This window comes from Vespa crabro, chromosome 5 (assembly GCF_910589235.1).
Source record: "Vespa crabro chromosome 5, iyVesCrab1.2, whole genome shotgun sequence".
Taxonomy (NCBI): domain Eukaryota; kingdom Metazoa; phylum Arthropoda; class Insecta; order Hymenoptera; family Vespidae; genus Vespa; species Vespa crabro.
In genome coordinates, this window is record NC_060959.1 from 6,202,763 (window position 1) to 6,226,458 (window position 23,696).

The following is a 23,696-nucleotide window of genomic DNA, read 5'->3' on the forward strand; positions in this document are numbered from 1 at the left end:
AGAAAAAGAGAAAGTAAGATTATTTATGCATGTATGTGTTAGAGAGAAAGAGAGGGAGAGAGGGAGAGAGGGAGAGAGAGAGAGAGAAAGAGAGAGACGAAGAGTGTGTATGGGTCGGCACTGATATTTTAATACGACGGGGGAGCGTGATGCTCGGTCATCCATCTCGCGAGCTGTGCCCCTTTTGTTGAACGCGTGCATGCACGACTTTGCATACGCGGAAATCATGTTGAGCGCGCGCGCACGCACGAGGGAGAGCCGCCCCGAAAGGTCCGCCGACGTTCTGTAACAGGAAGGAAGACTGTTTGTTACCATTATCTCCTTTCTTCGCTTCTTTACCCCTTATTCAACCTACACCTCCTATTCCTCTCTATTCGACACCCCCAACATCATCCCCATCCACTTCTCACTTCATCTAGTTCTTATCGTCGAAACTATAAGATAACTAAGTTTTCAATGGATCTTTTAATTTCTTTTTAAAATAAATAATTATATATATATAAGTATAGATGGCTTATATATATTTAAAAATGTATAAAGAATATTGACACGTATATTATTAATTTTTTAATCGTTTAATAACCATGTGAAAAGTTCAAATAGAAATTTAAAAAAATTATGATCTATGATGATCGATGATGATCGAGTTGTAAAAGTTGTAAAAATTTTATTAATATTATTTTCTTTCGAATTATATGATATTCGGTCAGGCTCCCTCCCTTTCTTTCATTCTCTCTCTCTCTCTCTCTCTCTCTCTCTCTCTCTCTCTCTCTCTCTCTCTCTTTCTATAGTCGAAAGGGTCTCTTTTCTTTTGAAGTTTGGTTCCCACATAGTACGATACCGCGAAGAAGCCACCCCCGCGACTCGTTGGGTCTCCGCCGGTCGTACGGCAAGTAAAACGTCCGTGTGGTGGTCGCGCTCGCGCGTTCTCGAGCAACGCTTCGACGTTGTTTTTTGTGTCTGGCGGGCCCTTCGCTTGGCCCGAGTCCAGGGCCGCCACGATTTAGTGGCCCTAATTGCAGGGTTCAGCTATTTAATTACCGGGTTTGGGGCCCCGCCATCCCTAGCCTCTCTCTCTCTCTCTTTCTCTCTGTCTCTCCCTTTCTCCCTCTCTCTCTCTCTCTCTCTCTCTCTCTCTCTCTTTCTCTCTCGTTCTCTCGGCATCGCCAAAATGCGAGTACATTCGTATGGCCTGGCGCACGTAGGTACTCGTCCACTTTTCGACGTCCACCCACGAAACGAGACGTCCAATTCTCTCCGGACATTTCGATGCAACATCCGCCGCGGAATCCTTTCGTCTAATGTTCAAATTTGAAATTTTATGTACGCTTTTGTTCATTTATTTATTTATTATCTTGTTTTTATTCAATTATTTTATCATTTATTTTATTTATTTTCATCGATCGAACGATATTGGCATTATATTCCGATTGTTACTGCGTTAAATCAAAAATATTTCACTTAGCAAAAAATGTTAATTTCCGAACAAAACTTTTGTACGTACCTAAGGTCATTTACAGATAGTTTTTTTTATTATTTCTTCATAAAATGAATTATTATTCCAAATGGAATAAAAAAACGAAGTGTGTTATTACGATAGATCGTGTAAATAAGTATATATGTGTATATGTGTGTATGCGTGTGTGAATGTGAGAGAGAGAGAGAGAGAGAGAAAGAAAGAATATATCGAAGAACGAATAAAAATGTGAAAAACATTTTCTTCTAAATTATACGTTTCTCATAAAAATCAAGTACACACACACACACACACACATATATATATATATATATATATACATACACTTATATATAGGTGTAAGGAACGTCGCGATAAACGAGAATTTGTGGCATCGATTATCTTAGAGAGAAAAAAAAACAAGAAAAAAAAAAAGAGAGAAGGAAAAAAAAAAGGGAGAATGAATGCCGTCGAGAAGGTGGTCCCTTGTGTTGTCGTAAAATCGCACGCAAATACGGCAACCACGGGGTGCATTTTAATTTTAGCTCGGATCTTGTTACGGAGCGCGGCATTGCATCGTATTAAACGCGTACGCGGTGCTCGTTAGGAGACCGCCATTTTATTTCACACCCACGTAATATTTCATTCGGATAACTTTGCACGATATATACCTACCTTCTCTCTCTCTCTTTCTCTCTCTCTTTCTCTCTTTTTAAATTTTGCTCGCCATTTTGTTATAACTCTCAGATAATCAATCGAATAATTGACATCGATCATAGTCCTATCGTTAAATCCTTTTATTTCACAAAAATATTCATACAAGATATTATCGGTGTTACTTTATAAGGATCGAAGGTATACGCACTTCCGTCGATCGTCTACAATTTCCGCAATGCGAAGAGAAGAAAGATAAAGAGAGAAAGAAAGAAAATCGAGAAAGAGAGAAAAAGAGAGAGAGAGAGAGAGAGAGAGAGAGAGAGAGAGAGAGAGATAGTGAGGGGGCGTTCGTAGATCCACCTCCATCGAGGTGGAACCTATAAATCCACGTCAATGGAAACGAATCGAGGAAACGGCAACTCGACTCTGCCCGCCGCGGAATCTTTTAATCGTCGCTAATAACAGGCTGCACATCGGTTAAGAAACATAGACCGTTGGAAGCCGCATGAGGCTACCAAATGATTGATAAGTCCATAAAGTATACACTTTCCGTGCATGATCAACTTGATATTATCTACTCCTTGTTATTTTCGAGCTTGTTGTCACCGTCGTTGTCATTGTCATGGACATATTATTGTCACGAACGTTATTAAATACCTTAGAAAAGTATCCTATAAGGAGAAACCGTAAAAAATGAGAGCGCCTATCAAGATAGGGTGGATGGGGAGGAGGAGGCAAGACGGGGGTTTAAGGTCGTATGCGTGCAGGAGCTTTCTGGCCGCGGGTGACGCGGTGACGAGATGATGACCCACCTCCGACTTGGAATCATCGTGATTACCTCGCCCGCGTAACCCATAATGCGGGACGAAATCACCGCGGCAACTGCCACCGTTGTTGTGTTCAGGGCCCGTTGTCCTCCTCTTCTATCTTCTTCCTTCTTTAAATCTCTTTGCCATTCGGACGCCACCACCATCGCCACAATCACTAACACTAATACCACTAACACCAACACGCAGTAACGTCGGCAGAACAACCATCCAACTGTTCCCCGTTGATTCGTATTATTATGTCTGACAGAAAGCGATGGTCTTCATTTCTTTTTTTTTTACCAGACCACTGTCTTCGGATATCGCGTAAGGGTAGTTCTCTCTCTCTCTCTCTCTCTCTCTCTCTCTCTCTCTCTCTCTCTGTTTCTTTCTTTCTCTCTTTCCCTCCCTCGAAATCGCACAGCTTTTACGATTGTCGAGATCTTTTTTCTTTTATTTTCTTCTTCTTTTCTTTTTCTTTCTTTTCTTTTTTATTTCTTTTTTCTTTTCATTTCTTTCCTTTCCTTCCTTTCTTCCTTCCGTCCTTCCTTCCTTCCTTCCTTCCTTCCTTCCTTCCTTCCTCCTTCCTTCCTTCCTTCCTTCCTTCCTTCGTCCTTTTTGCAACGGACGAAACACGTCCGGCGGGTCTTTCGCATTATTTAAAGAATCCCAAGAGGAGAATTTATTTCGCGTGATTCAGAGCACGCCGTGCTCGTTATTTATAACTCGAGCATTTAAATGGTACTTTAGGTTCAACGACGTTCCCCATTCTCCCGCCATTTGCCGGATCTCTTCTCTCCACGACCTTCGTCGTATTCTCCCGGTGCTATTTCTTTTTTCTCTCTCTCTCTCTCTCTCTCTATCTCTTTATCTCTCTCCTTTTTTTTACTTCTTCTTTTTTAGTTTTTTCTTCTCTTTTCTTTTTCCGTTTATTTCTTCCCTTCCCTTCCCTTCCTTATCTCCCCGATCGTCCTGAACCGAAACGAATGTTTCCTCCTTCCGGATAGTAAAGGAATAAAATCCCTAGTCTCCCTACAAGTAACATAGCGGAATTTTCGACGACGGGTTCCATTCCAATAACCAAATGGAATATACTCTTTCGAATCTTGTAGGTAGGTACACCAGAATCGTTCCGTAGGATGCTCCAGTCGATTAGTTGGCGCAACGAACGAACCCTACACGCCCTTGAAAAGGCGCGCGCGACTTTTAATTGTAGACCGTGGTCAAAGTAGAAGGAGGCTATTATTCTTTCTCTCGTCGGTAACGTTGTCTGCTTCTCTCCACTCTTTTTCTCTCTTCCTTTCCCTTTTACCGATGCTTCTCGAGACATTTCGAAAGAGAAAGACAGACAGACAGAGAGAGAGAAAATAGAGAAAGAGAAAGAGAAAGAAAGAAAGAAAAGATAGAGAGAGAGAGAGAAAAGACAGAGAAAGAGAGAGAGAGAGAGAGAGAGAGAGAGAGAGAGAGAGAGAGAGAGTGAGTAGGATATAATAACAGAGCGCACGTCCGTCCATCCATGCTCGAAAGAAACGATCGTTCGTTTCTTCCTTCTTTCCTTCCTTCGTCCTTTCGTCTGGCAGCTTCATATACTTCCACTCTTGTAGAGGAAGAAAGCTCCATGGAATTCTGGTCAGACATGATTTTTCATCGTGCATCCCCATCTCCATCCCTGTCCTTTTCTCTATCTCTTTCTACCGTGTATTATCTGTATCTACCTATAACGAAAGTTGTTCGTCTTTTTTCTCCTTTTTTCTCCATGGCGCTCGACCATTTATCATCCCCTAACACGATCGACGTTTGCTCCGTTTTTGGAAAAACTCATTGGCGCCACCTGGCCGGATGTCGGTATACGCTAATCGACCTACCTAAGTGGAAAAGGTTAATTTCGAAAAGAGTACAAGATAGATAGATATATAGATAAAGTGTGTTCATCGATCAATTAACGTAACGTTAATAAGTCGATGGATATTATTCACGTCGTCGTTTAACTAGCACGCTTGTTATGAGAGAAAAGAGGAAAGAGAAAAAAAGAAAAAAAAAGGAATAGAACGAAAAGAAAAGAGCACGAATTTACGAGGTGTATTGTCGAGGAATCGGTCTGTCGATTTTATATCGGATCGATCGATTTTCAAAGAAAAAAAAAAAAAAAGGAAAAGGGAGGGGGAGAGAGATAAAATAAAAAAAAAAAGGAACAAGAAATAATATCTTAGGTATTAGAAAATAATCGTGTCGTTTTATTCGGCTCGTTTTCGAAAGAAACAGGGGGAAAAAAAAGCGAAAAAAAAAAGAAGTATAGTATCGTCGTCGGCGTTCGGTATCCTTGATGTCTCAGAGTTCTCTTTCTTTCTCTCTCTCTTTCTCTCTCTCTCTTTCTTTCTCATTTGGCTTACTTTAGTGCTCTTTTGCTGAAGGACGGAACTTTGTCGGCGCGTTCACCCACGACGGCGGGCGCCATCGGGACACAATCCTTTGAGTCCTTTTCTTAACATTCTTACCGCTCAATGGAGATCACACGCCGTTCCCACTGTATCGTATTACAGGACGATGAAGGAGAGAAGAGTTGCACAGGAAAGGGAGAAGAACGAACGAAGAAGCACTCTACGCAGTATTATACTCTTCCCCATTGCGAGGATAATACGAGTCCATTCATTGGCGATCAAGCGATTCACCCAAGACTCTTCTCTCTCTCTCTCTCTCTCTCTCTCTCTCTCGCTCTTTCTCCTTCTCTTTTTCTCTTCTTAAAACGACGATTTTTTTCCTCTCGTTTCTTTTTATTGCCGATCGTCAAACGATTCGAATGATTTATACGGAAGATATCGAATCTTAAAAGTAGAAGAAACGAGGAAGATGGATCAAATGGATCATATCGGTGGTCTTTCTCTCACATTCCTTTTTCTCTTCTCTCGTTCCTTCCTTTTTTTCTTTTTCTTTATCTCTTTTTCTTTTCTTTCTATCTTTTTCTTCCCACTTATCAACTTCGTATTACAAATCCTTTCGATACGAAATCCACCGAGACATTTATCCATATGTCTATTCGATGCTTTTCAATAATCAAATTTGATCGGATCGTATTGTCATTGTTCACGAGACAAAACTTGTCCGTTAAGTTTCTTCTATCTTTTGGCGGAATAAGACAGGATTTGGGAGTGGGGAGAGGGTCATTCTGTTACATTCTGTAGATTCATAAAAAGAAATGCAATATATATACATATATATATATATATATATATAAAATCTGAAAGAAGGTACTTGTTATGGTCAGCTACGGGCAATCGGACGGACTTTATCGGTGAAGCAAGCTAACGAGAAACCATTTTCATGCTAAAACCCATGAAATACCGTTTCGTAATGAACCGTGGAAGCTCCAACGAAATGGAAGCCGAGACGCGATCGTTAAAACCGAAGAACGAGCAACAGCTTTTCATTCGCGAGAGTAACGAGCCATGAGAGGAGACCAGAATAGAGGGGATGAGTGAAGATGAAAGAGTAGAAGGGGTACGAGAGGGTGAGGTGAGATCAGGAAGGGGAAATCGAGTTATGTGTGTGCACGTCGTCAACTACGATGTAAACTGTCATGGTATAAGAGCGTGCCGTTCTCTCTCAGTCAAACTAAAAATCTTTCATTAAAGTAAATACGACCGATGAATATTCAACGGCACACCAATAATACCTATTACATAGGACACGAGAGAAACGCAAACGCGCTTTCATTTCGAACAATTCGATGAGATTGAGATATATACTTCTGACAAGATACTTATTCAAAAAGTAAATCAAAAAATTCTCAATTCGTTAGAGCGTCGAAAAATTCTTTGGTATATTAAAAAAATATAATTATTCTATCTCAAACGATAACGTAAACGCTTTAACAGTTTTGCAGCTGCCTTATGAATATCTCGTGAGATGTGGAAATAGAAAGCAACAACGACCTCCGACAATCCCCGTTTAAATGTCACATTATAATAAAATGTTCTTACGTCAGGGGATACGCGAGGAGATCGAGGAAAGATAGAGATCGTAGGATATTCAATTATTAATCGTTCGTTTATGGGATTATATTATTTAATATCAATCGGACTAACTACCATATTTTATTTTTATTTCTCCCTTTCTCTCTCTCTCTCTCTCTCTCTCTTTTTCTCTCTCTTTCTCTCTTTTTCGTCAATATGTCGAGACGAGACAGAAATTCCTTAAAGAAGTAAAAAATCAATAGGACAAAACGAGTGAGAATAATATTGAAAGAAAGAGAAGAAAAAGAACAAAAAAAGAAAGAAAAAAGGGAGCAATATATATATATATATATATATATATATATATATATATATATATATATACTCGAAAGAAGAACGAAGAAGATTCGGAGGAAGCTCGAAGAAGATCGTATTGTTTTTTCGCCGATGGTTGCTGCCATCGCGTCACGTGACTTGAGCTCGCGGTCACGTGACCGCGGAGCGTTTTAATTGGTCGAAGCACCGAGAAAGGAGGTACGAGTAAGGTATTCCGGAGCAGCGGCAGTCTCGCCACGTGGTGCGTCGAGAAAATTGCATCGTAACACTGAATTTATGCCGTCTTATAAAAGAGAAAGAGAGAGAGAGAGAGAGAATGAGAGAGAAAAGTAAGTACACACCTTTCTAAATTATTACTTAAACGTGCAGTATCGTACGACGTTAATGACTTTAATTACCGGTACAGTGATAATCATGTCGCCTTTATGTGGTTGATCAACCGGTCAAGATTTATCGGCCGATAGGAGGAAAAAAGAAAGAAAGAATGAAAGAAAGAAAAAAAAAAAAAGGAACTCACGAATAAAAGAGTAAAGAATTGACAGAGTAGACCAATGATTACGTTACATTATCCGATCGATCAGATCTGAATTCAATAAGTGTCTGCCATAAAGTCACGCCGATGATCGAAACAGGTTATAAACTTTCAATGTAACAGAATTAGTTCAAAAAGTTATTAACGCCGTCAAATGAGTTCGTTGCCAACGGATAAGTTGCTAATTGAAATTCTCCCGCGAAAAGAGATTTTCATCAGTGAACGTGTGTCCCTTACGGATTATTATCCTTGTCTCCCACGCTAATGCACAATACGCGCGGAGACCTTTTGCGGCATTGTCGGGGAAAGAAAAGAAGGAAAAGAAGAAGAAGTAAAAGTAGAAATAGAAGTAGAAAAAGTACAAGAAGAAAAAAAAAGAAGAAGCAAAAGCAAAAGAAGAAGAAGAAGAAGAAGAAGAATAAGAAGCAGCAAAGTAAAGAATAAAAGAGAATAAAAAGGTTTAGGAGGAACAAGGACGGTAAGAAGAAAGGCAAGAAGACGATGAGTATCGGTGTTCGCGGGGTCGAGCCACGTGACCGGCAGCGCGTTTTAATTGGTCGAAAGTGCAGTCGGTGTAGCGATGGAGGGAGGACGAGAAGCCTTAGAGTTCTTCAAGTAGGAAGGGATAGAAAGAGAGAGAGAGAGAGAGAGAGAGAGAGAGAGAGAGAGAGGGAGAGAGAGAGAGAGAGAGAGAGGGAGAGAGAGAGAGACAGAGAGAGAAAGAGAGAGAGAGAGAGGAGTTCGTTAGGGTTGGCACGCGGATTAGACAATCGCGAGGTGGATACTTCGAAAAGAGGAGAAGAAGGAGAAGAAGGAGATGGAGGATGAGGAGGGGGTGCGAGGGCGGGCTTCCCCACCAGCCAACACCTTCGACGGTGGTAACGCGTTCCTCGATGTTCCTTCAGGACGACCCTGGCCACTCACGCACTCTCTTTCGCACGCACACAGAAGTACTCGGTCGTGCGTGTCGGACTGAACAGGAAAGAAAGAGAAAGATAAAAGGAGAAAGAGAGAGAAAAAGAGAGAAAGAGAGAGAGAGAGAGAAAGAGAGAGCTAAAGAAAGAGAGAGAAAGAGCGAAAGATCCGCCCTCCGTCCTCCTGTCGGCGGCTCCTCTTCTCTCTTGGCTTCGCGTGGGGGACGAAAAAGCTCAGTTATAATTGTTGGTCCTCGCAGACCGCACATATTCGCCGTACCTTCGCTAATTGTTACCTCCTACCTTCCGTGTACTTAATACTACCAAGTATTATTATCTCGTTTACTCGATCGACGATGAGAGTATAGATCAAGACGTAAATAGATCCAAACGGATAGTATCTAGATCGTATTAAGGATCGTGGACTTCGTTCGAAAAAGTTTATCATACGTATCTAACGGCTATGTGTCCGAAACAATGACGACGTACACGTGTAGACATTAATTATTATCGTTTTATCGAGGTGTCGTCTGACGTTGGTTTTGGATTTAAACAAAAGAAAAAAAAAAAAAAAGAACATTAAGAAAAGAAAACAGAAGAAAAAGGGAAAAAAAGAGAAAGCAAACTTAAATTAGAAAAAAAGAAAAGAAAAGAAAAAAAAAACAAACAAACATAAAGTGGCGCTGTTTTCGAAAGAAAAACATTCGTTCGTCGGGAACGATCGAATAAAAGGAACTATTACGAGATTACAAGTAGAAGTTCAAGTGCATTTCATTGGATTTGAAACATCCGATATGAATTGCGCTTACCAATATCCGCATCCGGCTCATCCGCAGAACGTTATGGCTATGGTGCCGACGACTTCCCAACAGAATCACGTTTCCTCGACTGATACGGAATATTTAGAGGTAATGCAAAGTAAGTCGAAGTTTTTACACTTCGATGTAATTATTATCTATTTGATAATTATTTGTTTTGTGGTAAAAGTTTTTTTTTTTATAAATGCATGCGAATTGCGATAGAAATTATTCACTCAGATAATTTCTTTTCTTTTTTTCCTTTTCGAAGATATTATGTCTAAAAAAAAAAAAAGAAAAAACCAAAGCGTTTCCTTAAAAAAAAAAAAAGAAATAAAAAAAACAATCTATCATTCAATAATAATAATAATAATAATAATAATAATAATAATAATAATAATAATAATAATAATAATAATAATAATAATAATAATAATAATAATAATAGTAATAATAATAATAAATAATAATAATAATAATAATAATAATAATAATAAATAATAATAATAATAAATAATAATAATAATAACAATAATAATAACAATAATGATAATAATTATACGAATGATTCCTCTTTCTTCTTTCGCGGGAAATTTCAAAGCCCATGATCTAAAGTTTACGGAAGGCAAGTTACTGCCCAATATTTGACAGATCTTTATCGAACAGATCGGCGCCCTTCGGCTTCGACGTCCTGGGCGGTTCGGGTACGTCCCTTCGTTAATTGTTCATCTCCCGACGTCTAAAGCGACCAATACGATGCCTTTACGTAGCAATGATTCTCCTAAACGCACTGCCAATTCGACCGGCTGTCGTGCGTAATCCGATTTATCCGATTTATCCGATTGTCAATCGGAATCTTCCAATTCGATTTGATAACAGTATCGGGAGCAACAGTGTCGGGGAAAAATATAGGGAAATTTTGAAGGGGTTCGAGGATATATCGTCGATTATTCGATAAATCAAATATAATATATAGTTATACAATTATTTTATTTCTCCGTTTGATAATTTTTTTTTTTTTTTTTTTTTTGACGTTGATAATTTTCCTCTTCTTCTATTTTTTTCTTTTTTCCTTTTTTTATCGTCAATTGCAGCTTCTTTTGTCGTTGATTTATTACAATATTCGAGTATTAGTCAGAAAAGAGAGTGATAATATGATAAGATAGTACATCAGCGAGTACATTAGTCGTTAAACGAGCCACGTCGTCGTATTGAAATGAAAAAAGGAAAAAAAAAATGAAAAAAGAAAAAGAAAAAAAGAGCAGACAAAGAGAAATCGATATACGTAGGAGGTTAAACAGCAAACAGTTATAAGTGCACCGACTAACCGAGATTCAATGACGTAGTTATTGCCTACGCATGTGCTTTAAATACGTAGGATATAAGTTACCTAAGTTTAAAAGGCAAGTTTAAAGTCTTACCTAGAGATAACGTTCAATAAAAATTTTGATATATTTTCGTATCGTTCATTATCAGAAAGACAGTTAGTTCTTTTCTTAGCAATCCAAAATTATAATAACGATTTGACATACTGTGAAAGATTGGAAAAATGTCAGTTTTGTGATCTCGAAGATATGCGAAGAAGAGAGAAAGAGAAAAAAAAAAAGAAAGAAAGAAAAAGAGAGAGAAAAAGAGAGAGATGAAATGAAAGCAGTAGCGGAAGAAAGAAAGAAAGAGAGAGAGAGAGAGAAAGAGAGAGAGAAAGATGTGGCTAGGGGATATTAATATAAGGGCTCGATACGTAATTATAGTGATTACCGTATTGCCAGGAGGCGGACGAGGGCGTCCCTCAGTTTGCACGTCATTTTGCAATCTCAACTTCCAAGGAACATGCGCGTGAATTTGTCAGGGGTCCTTCACTGGACTAATTGTTTCCACCTTTATCATTAATTTTTCACGCTTTCTTCTTAAATAATTCATTCTTGATATTCGATTTTTCCCCGAAAATCGTCGATATCATTTTTCGAAGTTTATCAAAAAAAAAAAAAAAAAAAAAAAAAAAGAAAAAAAGAAGAAAGAAAAACTAAGAGAGAGAGAGAGAGAGAGAGAGAGAGAGAGGGAGAGAGAGAGAAGTAATCCTTTAATAAAAGTAAACGTTCTCGGGAATTGTTTTTAAAACGACCAGAGTCATTAACTAAGACTCGTGAGGATTTATAAAGAGTTTTCGATTTGCGAGTGCGTGGACGTCAACGACGACGAGCTTGAAGGATCGTGACTATCTTTTGCATTAGAAACACTCCATAAATCTAAGAGGATAAGAGACGTCTCAGGGATATCGGTTGTACGGAGAGAAGAGTTGTATGGTTGTATTGGAGGGATACGACGAGGGTGGTGGTACGAGTAATATACACCAGGTTTTAAAGAGCAAACGAGAAACATGAGCAAAAACATGAACCACCATCCACAGATAGCGTTCGTTTCTCCTATGTACGAGCCATTAAATCTCAGTCTCAGAGCTTCCTTTCTTACTTTTTTCTCTTCCTTTTGCTTTTTTCTTTTTTTTTTTTTTGTTTTTTTTTTTTTTTTGTTTTTTCTTCTTTCTTCTGCAGATATTTTCTCGTTTAATCGTGAAACGTTAGCTTTTAATGGATATCTGCTTCGACAGGACAGTAAGATCGATTAGATATCTTCAACTGTATAAAAATAATATCTCGCGATATACTCTTAGAAATATCATTATCGCTTTCTCGAATTACATGCGAAATCCTTGTTAAACTTGTTGTATAATCCATATGCTTGATATGGCGTCTTTTAGTATTTAATGACTAGTATGAATAATTTTATACGGGGAAGGCCATTTTTTTTTCTTTCTTTATTTCTTTTTCTTTTTTTTCTTTTTTTTTTTTTTTTCAATTCCAAGAGGTGTACAATTAGCTGGCTCACAATTTAGGAATTGATCGATTAGAATAAGGAAAGGGGGAGGATAAAAAAACAAAAAAGAAAAAATAATAATAATAAAAGAACAAAAAAAGAAAAAAAGAAATACAAAAATAAAAAAAACAACGGAAGAAGATTATAGGATACCACCGTTATATCTTTTACAAGAGAAAACTTTTAAGTCTTCGAACATCGTCGATAATCACGGATGAGAGAGTAAGAGAGTAAGAGAAAGAGAGAGAAAGAGAAAGAGAGAGAAAAGAAAAATGAAAGAAGAAAAAAAAAGAGCATGAGAGAAGCTTTAAGGTCGCATCGAAAGTTGCGTGCCATAAATTAAACAGGTGTGCTCGGCTTTCTTCAAAGAATACCTGTATATGTGGTATACTTATATGCATTTGTGAAGTTTGCTTTCTCTCTCTCTTTCTCTCTCTCTCTCTCTCTCTCTCTCTCTCTCTCTCTCTTCCTCTTTCTTTCTTTCTATCTATTGTGGACAAACTGTATACAAGCGTTTGATTAATGAAACTTTGTGACAGAGCTGACACAATAATGTTTGTGGCGTGTTTTTAACAATCGTATGAATCGATGCACCGATTTAATGGATTTTACGGGCACGAAATATCACGTAATTCGTATTAACAAACCCAATGGTATCTTTTGTCTCTCTCTCTCTCTCTCTCCTTCTCTTTCTATCTTTCTTATTCAATTTATTTATTTATTTTTTCTTCTTCCTTTTTCTGACATTCGTTGACGCCACGTATTATTCGAAAGAAACGAAAGGAAGAAAAAGGAAAAGAAAAAAAGAAAAAAAAAGAAAAAGGAAAAAAAAAAAAATAAAAGGTACGAGAGAGATCGATGATCGATCGAAGTTAACGGATCGAGTAGTGATTAAGGGTTCTCAAGGTGGGTACTTACATGTATGCGTACACATTGTTAGGTATATCTACTTGGTAGGAACGCGAACAAGTTCACTGTTCATCTACAAGCTGCTGAAGGTGAATCTTCATTTTCGGATGGTCTTGGCTTCGGCTTTATACGACGATGCTTCTTCCCGAGGTAATTATTAGTCCATCAGCAACTCCCGATGGCCACATGGCTGTATAAAGAGGCTCTCTCTTTCTCTTTCTATCTCTCTCTCTCTCTCTCCCTCTCTCTCTCTCTCTCTCTCTCACTCTTTCTCTTTCTCTCTCTTTATCTTTCTCTCTATCTCTCTCTCTCTCTCTTCCTCTCTTTATCTCTTTCTTTCTTTCTCTCTCTTTTCCACTCAAGTCTCGACGCGGGCCATTTTCGCTCCACAAGACCGCCCTGTCATTAACCGCCCCCGTGAAGGGGTCCCCCGGTCCCATTTTCCCTTTCAACCCTGCACTCGAGTAACGATCGCCGATTCATCGGCTTTCGAACGTCCGATATCGAATCGATCGGAATCACGGAAGTCGTTGAATTCTTCTTTAATATATCTAAGCTTTTAATATAAGTAATTTTACCTTTAGAATACTTTCATTTATATAAGTACGATTAGATATATCTAATGCTAAAACCATAGTAAGATAAATATCTAACTATATAAATTTTCTCTCTCTCTCTCTCTCTATCATTTAATATCAACAACCATAAAAGACCAAGCGCTCTCTCTTTCTATCCACCGGTAATAATTTCCATGAAAAGTACACATGGCAATTAGTGCCAAACGCGGTTATTATCCTTTCAGATAGATTTAACCGTGTTTTTAACAACTAGTTTTTACAATCTTTTAGAGCTCTAACATTCGTCATTATTCTTACGTAAATATTCTTAACATTGTAATTTCAAGATGATCATCGGGAGAAAGGAGATCTTTTATTTTTTTCTTCCTTTCTTTCTCTTTCTTCCTTCTCCTCTATTTTTCACTCTTACCCCTCGAAGAATGAACATCATCCTTCTTCAACGTTCGCTTCGTTTTCCAGACACTCACACAAATATACATACGCATACATACATACATATATACATACATAGATATACAAGCATTCCCATGAGAATGGATTGCAAAAGCAGTGAAGGTTCATTGAATGCGATTTTCCGTGATATCGCGCAGCTAGGCGCGCGCTTTCGACGTTCGACAAAAGCCACCCTCGCGGATATTACGTAAGCGTTTGCTTCGCACGGTCCAACGAGCATCGGCTTTGGTAGTCGACGTTAAAAGGCGGCGCGCGTTCGATTCGTGCCTCTCGTTGTAAAACATCCCTTGTTCCGGGTTACTACCACAGATTGACACGATCGCACACCATCACACTTTTCCTATCGCCCTGTCCTACTTTAAGGGTGGATCGCACCTTTTGTGGTACGATAGCACGCGATCTACGCATCATCGCCTCCTTGAAACTACGTGCTCAGAAAGAGAAAGAGAAAGAGAGAGAAAAAGTAAAAAAAAGAGAGAGAGAGAGAGAGAGAGAGAGAGAGAGAAGAAAACCCGATCGCCCTCGTTCCGCGAAATAATTTTTTTTCTCTTTTCGAGATTGCCCTTTCTTCCTGTATTGTACCGTCGCGTGAGATTCGAACGGAAATCGGCTCATTCCGAGGTGCCGTGTTTTATCATCGAAAATTATGTTTTCGATTTCTCACGCATCGAGAATGGAAGGTGAGTAATAAGATGGGAGAGAAAGAGAGAGATAGAGATACGGGGAGAAGTAAGGAGAGAATAATTACGGAATCACGTTCACCTCTTCGAAATTTCTTTCGATCGTTAAAATGGTTTACTACGAGATATATATCGTCAATAATATATCGTCGCTCGTTTTATCATATCCTTTTTTTTTTTCTTATTCCTTTTTGCTCGATTGCGACTAGACGTGAACTAGGTAATACCTATTTTACTTACTTACTTACTTACTTATCACCAACTTACTATGGTCGAACATTAAGAAATTGATGACGATCGCCATTGGCGAGATATTAATGCGAAAATTGTCCGTAGAAATCTCGACCGCGACATATAGTCCTTGTGCTTACTCCTTACGTTATTGTGAGACGAAGAAGCACGAAGAGCGTGGTTATGAATGGACCGCGATTAGATGCTCGTCCCGCCGCAGTGGCGCCGCAGTCTTCTTCCATTATGGAAAATTAGGTCCTAATGCGAGCCTGACGCGTTCGTCCAAGTCGCGACCGGATCACTGGCGTAGACCCTTATCTTCTATTTATCCTCGCCTCTAATTCTAATTCGAATCGGATTAGCATGGTATGCCTTGCCTAATTTTTTTCTTCTTTTTTTTTCTTTCGTTTTTTTTTCGTTTCATTCCTTTACTCCACTTCAAAAAAAAAAAAAAAAAACAAGTATAATAATAATAATAATAATAATAATAATAATAATAATAATAATAATAATAAAAGAAATAAATAAATAAAATAGCAAGGTAAAAAGAAATCGTGGTCGTTCTTCGTACTCGTTCTTGATTTTTTCCCCTTTGAATTTTTTCTTCTTCTAATCTCTTTCCATTACCATTGCAAATCTAATGTTTCTAATTCTATCTATTTTCAATGAAACATAATGACTTTCTGATAATCGTTATAATCGATCAAATATACATACACGATCAATATTAAATATAAAAAAAAGTCAACGGAGAAGACGCCACTGACTCGAAGAATGATAATTGGTTCCTTCTTCGTCGTATATTTTACTGAGAGCGTTCCGCTTTATAAGACGTAGTCGATAAGCATTTGAAATTCAAACTCTGCGATTAAAATCGCATTAGGCGCGAGACGAGACGATATATACCGGTGATTCTCTCGGGCAAATTTTACGCGGATCGTTCGAGAAGACGGCGGCTGTACCAGCGGCGGCATTATGATATCCAAGATTCTAATAGTTTTCCATACCGAGCAGGATATTTCGTCATCATCATCATTATTATTATTATTATTATTATTATTATTATTATTATTATTATTATTATTATTATTATTATTATACCGTACAAAATGGTACATTAACTTTATATACAGGTTAAAATTCCATTAAAATATCAAAGGAAAAGTTTAACGTGTCGTACGTAAATATCTATCTACCTATCTACCTACTACTATTACTATTACTATTACTACTACTATTACTATTACTACTACTACTACTACTACTACTCAGGGCATTCCCATCGTCGAGAAATAATAACGGGACGTGGTTTGGTGCGTCGATATTTAAATAACAATGACAGGCATACCGTTACTATGGGTGAACGCCGATAGAAGGGCTCCGGGTCACGTAGAGTGGCTCGATCCGCGAAGTAAGGAACGATGACGAAGGAGAGGAGTCGATCGAACAAGCGGGACGAACGCAGTAGTGACTGAAACAGCGAATACGAGAAGGACAAGGAGAGAAAAAGGAGACAGAGAGAAATATATACAGATTTAGTAAGAGAACGAGCGAGTGAGGAAGCAAGCAAGTAAGCAAAGCAAGTCGAGTGTTCGTCGCGCGTGCCCCTTCCCTTTCCAAAGAAAACGAAGAACAACGACAACGACGACGACGACGACGACGACGACGGCAACGGCGGCGGCGGTGGCGACTCAGGCTGATGCGCGCGCATTTTGACGAATAAGTCGACTCTCGTTCGTGCAAGAGGGAAAAAGAAGAGTGGGATCGAATGAGAATGCGCAAGGGAGATGGAAAGAGGTTGGACGATGTTACCAAGTGGGGGGGATGGGGGTTCGATAAAGTTCACTGGTAGGGATATCGGGTAGAGTTGGGAATGGTAAGATAATGCTGTATAATAAGGCGGAGCTTGTACACGCACGTAGGCGTGGACCCAACAAGGTTCAGGTACCGCCCATTTGGCCGGGTTCTAGTTCCGTTGGAACGCCCACTGCGTCCTCGCCCGGGGCATCTCCAGAGCCGGCTCTCCAACCTACTCTATTACACCTCCTCCGTCTACGTGCACCATTCCCCCGGCCGTGATCGGGGAAAGCCGATCGGTTGGCCGGCAGTCTGTCACGGGGCGAAGAGCGGGAACCACGTTAACCGGTTCCTTCAACCAGCTCGAGTTAAGCTTTTTTTCCGACGGTACACGCAACACTCAGCTCCTTCAGCCCGTGCCGATTCACACACGGAGTCTTCGGGAGGTACCGTTCGTTCACGTTTTCGTACGGCTATCTTTTGCCGTCGTTGTTCCTTCGTTTTCGTCTTCGTCGTAGTTTTTGTCGTCGTCATCATCATCATCATCATCGTCCTCGTCGTTGTCGTCGTCGTCGGCCGTGATTTTCGTGTGCTGGTGTTTTGACGTTTCGCGAGAAAGAAAAAAAAAAAGAAAAAGAAAGGAAAAAAAATAACGAACGCGACGAAAGGACAACACGACGTTTTTTTTTTTTTTTGCTTTGCTAAAGAAAAAAAAAAGAGAAAAAGAGATAGATAGAGAGAATCAGAGAGAGAGAGAGAGACCGACAGAAAGAAAGAGTTAGATAGATAGATAGATAGGAGAGAGAGAGAAAGAGGGAGAGAGAGAGAGGGAGAGGGAGGGAGGGAGGAAAAAGACGCAACGCCCTGGTGAAAAATAACGAGTCGCTTGAACATTCGGTCCAAGTGTCGAAGGACCTAAACGACATGCTGACCGACATGACACCAGCCGCGGCTGGTCAACTTTATCCGCAGCTGCAATCCATCGCCAAGTCACCCGCTCATGGACATGTGGTGAGTCTCAGGCCGATCGGTTTTTTGTCTGTCTTTCTTTCTTTCTTTCCATCTTTCTCTTATTAATACAACATTCCTCACGTCTTTATTAAATAATTTATTAGATTAGGATTAAAAATTTATCCAGAGAACGTAGTTTACGTACTTTACAACTATTCCCTTTTGATTATTATTTGTAATTATTAAGTGACTCGTCCATCGTTTTCCTTCCCATTTTTTTTTCTTTTTCTTTTCCTTTTTTTCTTTTTATTCGTAAGTTTATCTAACATTAATGGATCATCGAAATGGGTACGATAGATTTCTAGAAAAAAGAAAAAAACAAAAAAAGTAGAGTTATCCCCGATATGCCTTCTACTTTAGATCGATAGATCGTTTTATCTTCTTTCGGATAGGGGATCTTAATCCTCTAGTTGGGCAGGTAGAAAAGAGAGATCGATTTTTAGGATCAATCATTGCTACCCGTCGCCTTTCGACGGTACCCTTACACGAAGTATCGATAAAAGATCTTGTCGGTGGGACAAATTAGTGGCCATTTTGAAAAGAGGTGTCGCACCATTTCTAACATCTACAAGATAACTTCCATCTTCGACTCTTTTCGTTCATCTTTTAAACGAGATCTCTAATCGATTAATCTTATAACATTTTAATATTCTTATCTTAGGATTACGATCTAAGTTCTCTTCATTCACGTCGAAACAAGATTTTTGACGTTTACACGATCGAAGTATTCATTCTACGTGTATACAATTAAAAATATAAATGAAATCAATTTCTTCCAATGTCATCTAATTAACTATTATACTTTTTCGTCAATGCCGATATCCGATTGTCGTCACGGAGGAGAACTTCTTTCTTTATTTTTCTTTTTCCAAAAAAAAAAAAAAAAAAAAAAAAAAAAAAGTTTCAGCAAAAGTAACATAGAAGATTAGGTCCATTATTATCGACTAGATTTTCAGATAAGTCCACGATCATCCCGGATTATCCGACCTGTTTTGACAGAAGCGGCAATTCTTAAAGACTTCTTTTCCATTTCCTTTTCTCTCTGTCTCTCTCTTCCTCCCTTTACTTATTCTCTCCTTCTTTTCTGGAAATGAATCGAATGACACACTGAATCCTTTTCCAACCTCGACGACACGTGTTCAAAGTTGTTCTCTACGTCTTAGCATGAACTCTTTATTTTATGACTCGGCAGGAAGAACGCGCACTCCCGTCGGAATGATTTACGAGTCGACCTAAAAAAGTAATTAAAATCCGTAGACACCGAAGTGAAAGGCGAGTATATTTATTAAGTAACCAGAAATCTGTTTTTTTCTTCTACTTCGTCCATCTCTCTCTCTCTCTCTCTCTCTCTCTCTCTCTCTCTCTCTTCCTCTCCTTTTCTCTCTCTTTCTTTCCCTCTCTCTCTCTCTCTCTCTCTTTCTCTCTAAGTTTCATATCGAGTTTGAAAATAAATCTCACGATGATAAAAAAAAAAAAAAAGAAAAAAAGAAAAACAGGAATAATTATTCGCCCTTAAATCAAGAAATTTAATTATAATCATTAACGTAAAGGATAATTACGTCGCTTAATCCACAAAAAAAAAAAAAGAAACAAGGAAAAAAAAGATATCTTCGAGATCTTAGATCATATCTAAGATCTAAAGATCTATCTAAAAATCGAAAATAGTAACAATATCCCCAACGATTTATAAAATTGTTTATATAGCCTTAAAGAAAAAGATTTGCCCTTCTATTTCCTTCCCTATCGAAGTATTCCTCCTAAATGTATCGAGTGTCCTTCGGGACAATGGTCCTTGCGTAAGGTTTTCAAAAATGAAACGGACAGAGGATCCTCCCTCCTTCCTACCTGTGCACCCTAGGAGCCAATTATTTGTCTGATCTCCATTGTGCCTCCTAGAGGATCCACTTGACAGGATGCGTGAGGAGGAAACACGATGCCGACTTCCTCTCGATCCAATCCAATGGGAAGATACGTGCGAAGATAGTACACACACACAGACATACACACTATCTCTTTTTCTCACTCACTCACTCTCTCTCTCTCTTTCACACGTCGTAAGAAGGATCTTACGTCCTTTCGAAATTTTTTTTATCGAATTTTTCATCGATCCTATTCGCACGTTATTGTTTCCCTTTACATTCGCTAGTCTCATTTTTTTTCTCCTTTTTCTTCTTCTTCTTCTTTTTTCTTTTTTGGAATTGAGCTGTCGATTCATTTATTTTCTTTTTCTTTTCCCTCTTTTCTTATTTTTCTTTTTTTTCTCTTTTTAATTCCTAACGAACCGTTTATTCGTAGCACACTCAAGAGAATCGACATGACCAATGGCTATTTCTCAAACTCAATCGATAATATGTCAATACTTAATACCTTCGTATATATATATATATATATATATATATATATATATATATATATATATATATATATATATACCCATCGATCGACGAGTTCTTATTCTACGAATGATTTTCACTAATTCACAAGGCAAAGTCGTGGCACCCTTCTCCTTTTATTTATTGACATAATATCTCTCCCTCTCCCTCTCCCTCTCTCTCTCTCTCTCTCTCTCTCTCTCTCTCTCTATCTATCTATCTATCTATCTATCTATCTATCTATCTATCTATATGTTATCGTAACGAAAGCTTTCCATACATATTCTACTTCCATATCCCTCTTTGTCCTTTCCTTATTTTATATCTGCATACGTATAAGAACTTCGATCATATCCAAGAAATTATTAACGATCTTATCTTCCATCAACTATCAATTATGATATAGAGTAAATCGACTTTACTTGAAAAGTTAAAAAGCATTCTTCTCTCTATCTCTTTCTCTATATATATATCTCTCTCCTACTGCTGCTCTATCAACACGTAAGGTATCTATCGAATGATACCTAATATTTAATACTTCGATAGGCCAGTTACACCTGTCAAACTCACGAAAGAACATTCGAGTGACATCGTTTTCCGGTTTTCCTTTTCAACATCGGTCCACTTCACTTTTACGATCGGTAATCCGATAATCCGATTCCTCGTTGGAATAGAAGGGCCAAAATGAAGGGGGAGAGGGGGAGGGGAGATTGACAAAGTAAAAAGTAGTAAAAGAGTCTTTTCTCAAGGGTCGCCACCGTTGACATTTTCAAGGACAACAATGGACTGCGAACTGGTGGTGACTATCGAACTGGGAGTTTGTCGCAAAAATCTTTAAATCCCTTTCAGGGTATCACACTGAACCAAGAGAAGAATAAAGAGACATATATATATATATATATATATATATATATATATATATATATATATAGAGAGAGAGAGAGAGAGAGAGAGAGAGAGAAGCAAGAAGGCCTTTTTATGCGAACCTTTAAGAGGCTTTACCTGGGAGCAGCACACCGGATGCCCCACGAAAATGCCATCCTAATTTGTCCTCTTTCTGAGGGAAAGGAGAAGAACTAGACGGTTATCCTAGAAGAGAGAGGACCGGCTGGCTGGACCTTATTTCCTTAAAACGACCGCAATCTATCGAAAAAAACCACGCAATTCTCCTACTCCTCCTCCTCTTCTTCTTCTTCTTTTTCCTCATCTTCTTCTCCTCTTCTTCATCTTCTTCTTCATATTTTGTGTTCCTTCTTTTTTCTTCCTTTTGTTTTTTCATCATTGAGAGAGATCGCACGAAACGGCATATTTGCCCGTAGGCTATGGTTACTTTGTACGAACGAATTTATTTATTTCTCGAAATTTTTAATCTTCCGATATATCAAGAAAGAGAGATACAGAGAGATAGAGTGAGTGAGAGAGAGAGAGAGAGAGAGAGTGAGAAAGAGAGAGAGAAAGAGAAAGATATATGATGATAATATCTCTCCTCGTAACGTTTATGATACCTACCCACTTCAGAACGTGCGAAAAACGATGTGGTCTCGTTGGGAAAGCTCGTGTGATCAAAACCACAGGATTCTCCGGTGTAAATTGCGAGTTACAAAACTCCAAGCGGTTATGGTATACCTACTCGTGCGAGCTCGTTGAAAATCGTTTTATAATCGTCGCCGATTTTACGAGAGTCTTTTATTCTCTTTCTCTCTCACTCTTTCTCTCTCTCTCTTTCTCTCTCTCTCTCTCTCTCTCTCATACACACACACGTATATATATTATCGTGAATAAATCAACGATAAATTTTCTTCCTTTCGATAATGTGCTACTTTATACGACATATCACCGTGTAAAATGAAACACCAAATAAAAAATGGCCCTTTCTCGGAAAAGATATATAATACATAAATACATACATACATACATACATACATACATACATACATACATACATACATACATACATACATACATATATATATATATATATATAATACTTAAGCACACCATAAAAATCTTCTGAATGAATTACTTTCATCGATAGAAATAGAGAAAATGTTGTAAGTATCAGGATCATTCCTTTCGAGAATACAACTGATTTTTGGATTCTATTCGATGTACATACGTAGTAGTTCGTTTCGTAGATTCGTGGATGAAACTGGCAGATGTTCTACGATGTGACAATATGGCTGCCATTCTTCCTGAAACGTTTACCCTTGGAAAACCAATTTTTGGATATGATTGATCGTTTCTAGAAACCGTATATTCTATTTTGTATAATGTTTCCATCGCAAACCAAAATACGTTTTAACGCGTATCGATTTTAGATACGAAATCGAAAAATTAATCAAAACGAAATTTTAATCGGTCTTATTTGTAAACGTATATGCGAATGTGCGCACACATATTTTATTTCATTAGATAAATATTAAAAATTCATAATAGATATTATTCGCTATAATAAATCTCATGAGAATTGATCTTCCTTCAAATTTCTTAATCATTCTTAACATCGATTAACCTTCTCTTACACAAACAATGTAACTTCCTCAAAGACGTGGAAATTTCTTTCTTTTTTTTCTTCCTTCTTCTATTCTTTTTTCTTTTTTTTTTTTTTTTCACAAATTATAACCATTCTTAAAGAAAGTGCACCTCAATTATCGAAAGGGAAAGGGGGCCACATACCTATAACTATTTAAGCTGCAAAATTCGTCGAGTAATTTCAGTTTGCGTAAATTGGCTAAGGCAAGCTCTTTCGTTTATGTTTCTTATTTACGAACGTATATATATACATACATACATAGGTACGTCTACTTAGAAATCGTCCTTCTCTCTCCCCCCCTCTTTCTCTGTCTGTCTCGATAGTTCGATAATTGAAAAGCCAAGTTCTATCCCTCTCTCTCTCTCTCTCTGTCTCTCTCTCTCTCTCTCCCTCTCTCTCTCTCTCTCTCTCTGTCTCGCTCGCTCTTTTCTCTTTCTCGACTTCATCATCATCGTGCACGTCGATGTTCTCGTTGCACGCACGAGCGAAATTATCGGTCATTATACTCGACGTATCGTCGCAAGCGAAATTATTCAGCGAACAATGCAACGTAAAGGGACCTGGTGGTGATCTGCTTGATGATCAGTGCCCCGTACCTCTTCAATGATTTTAACTCAAAGATCAAGGAACGTCATCGATAATGTTCTCAAAATAATTTAATCTATAATAATTTTAATATACACACACACACACACACACACACACACACACACACACACCCACACACACACACACACACACACACATATATATATATATATATATCATGTAATAATAAATATCCTCTATCAAATTCATTGATTTTCTAAAAAG

The 23,696-nt window shown here is 38.4% G+C and overlaps 1 protein-coding gene across 3 annotated transcripts in view; it reads left to right on the forward strand.

Moving 5' to 3' along the window:
* The window catches only part of LOC124424318 (transcription factor Sp9-like), a 106,747-nt gene that overhangs the window by 60,235 nt on the left and 22,816 nt on the right, over positions 1 to 23,696 (forward strand). The window contains exon 1 of one of the 3 annotated variants that reach the window (XM_046963202.1): positions 7,306 to 9,559. The exons of 1 other annotated variant lie outside the window; for it this stretch is intronic. In XM_046963202.1, the coding sequence (XP_046819158.1) occupies positions 9,446 to 9,559 (114 nt within the window). In that variant the 5' untranslated portion in view covers positions 7,306 to 9,445. Of the gene's footprint in view, positions 1 to 7,305; positions 9,560 to 17,811; positions 17,979 to 23,696 lie in introns of those variants that run through there. One more of the 3 variants, XM_046963203.1, reaches the window with a different exon arrangement.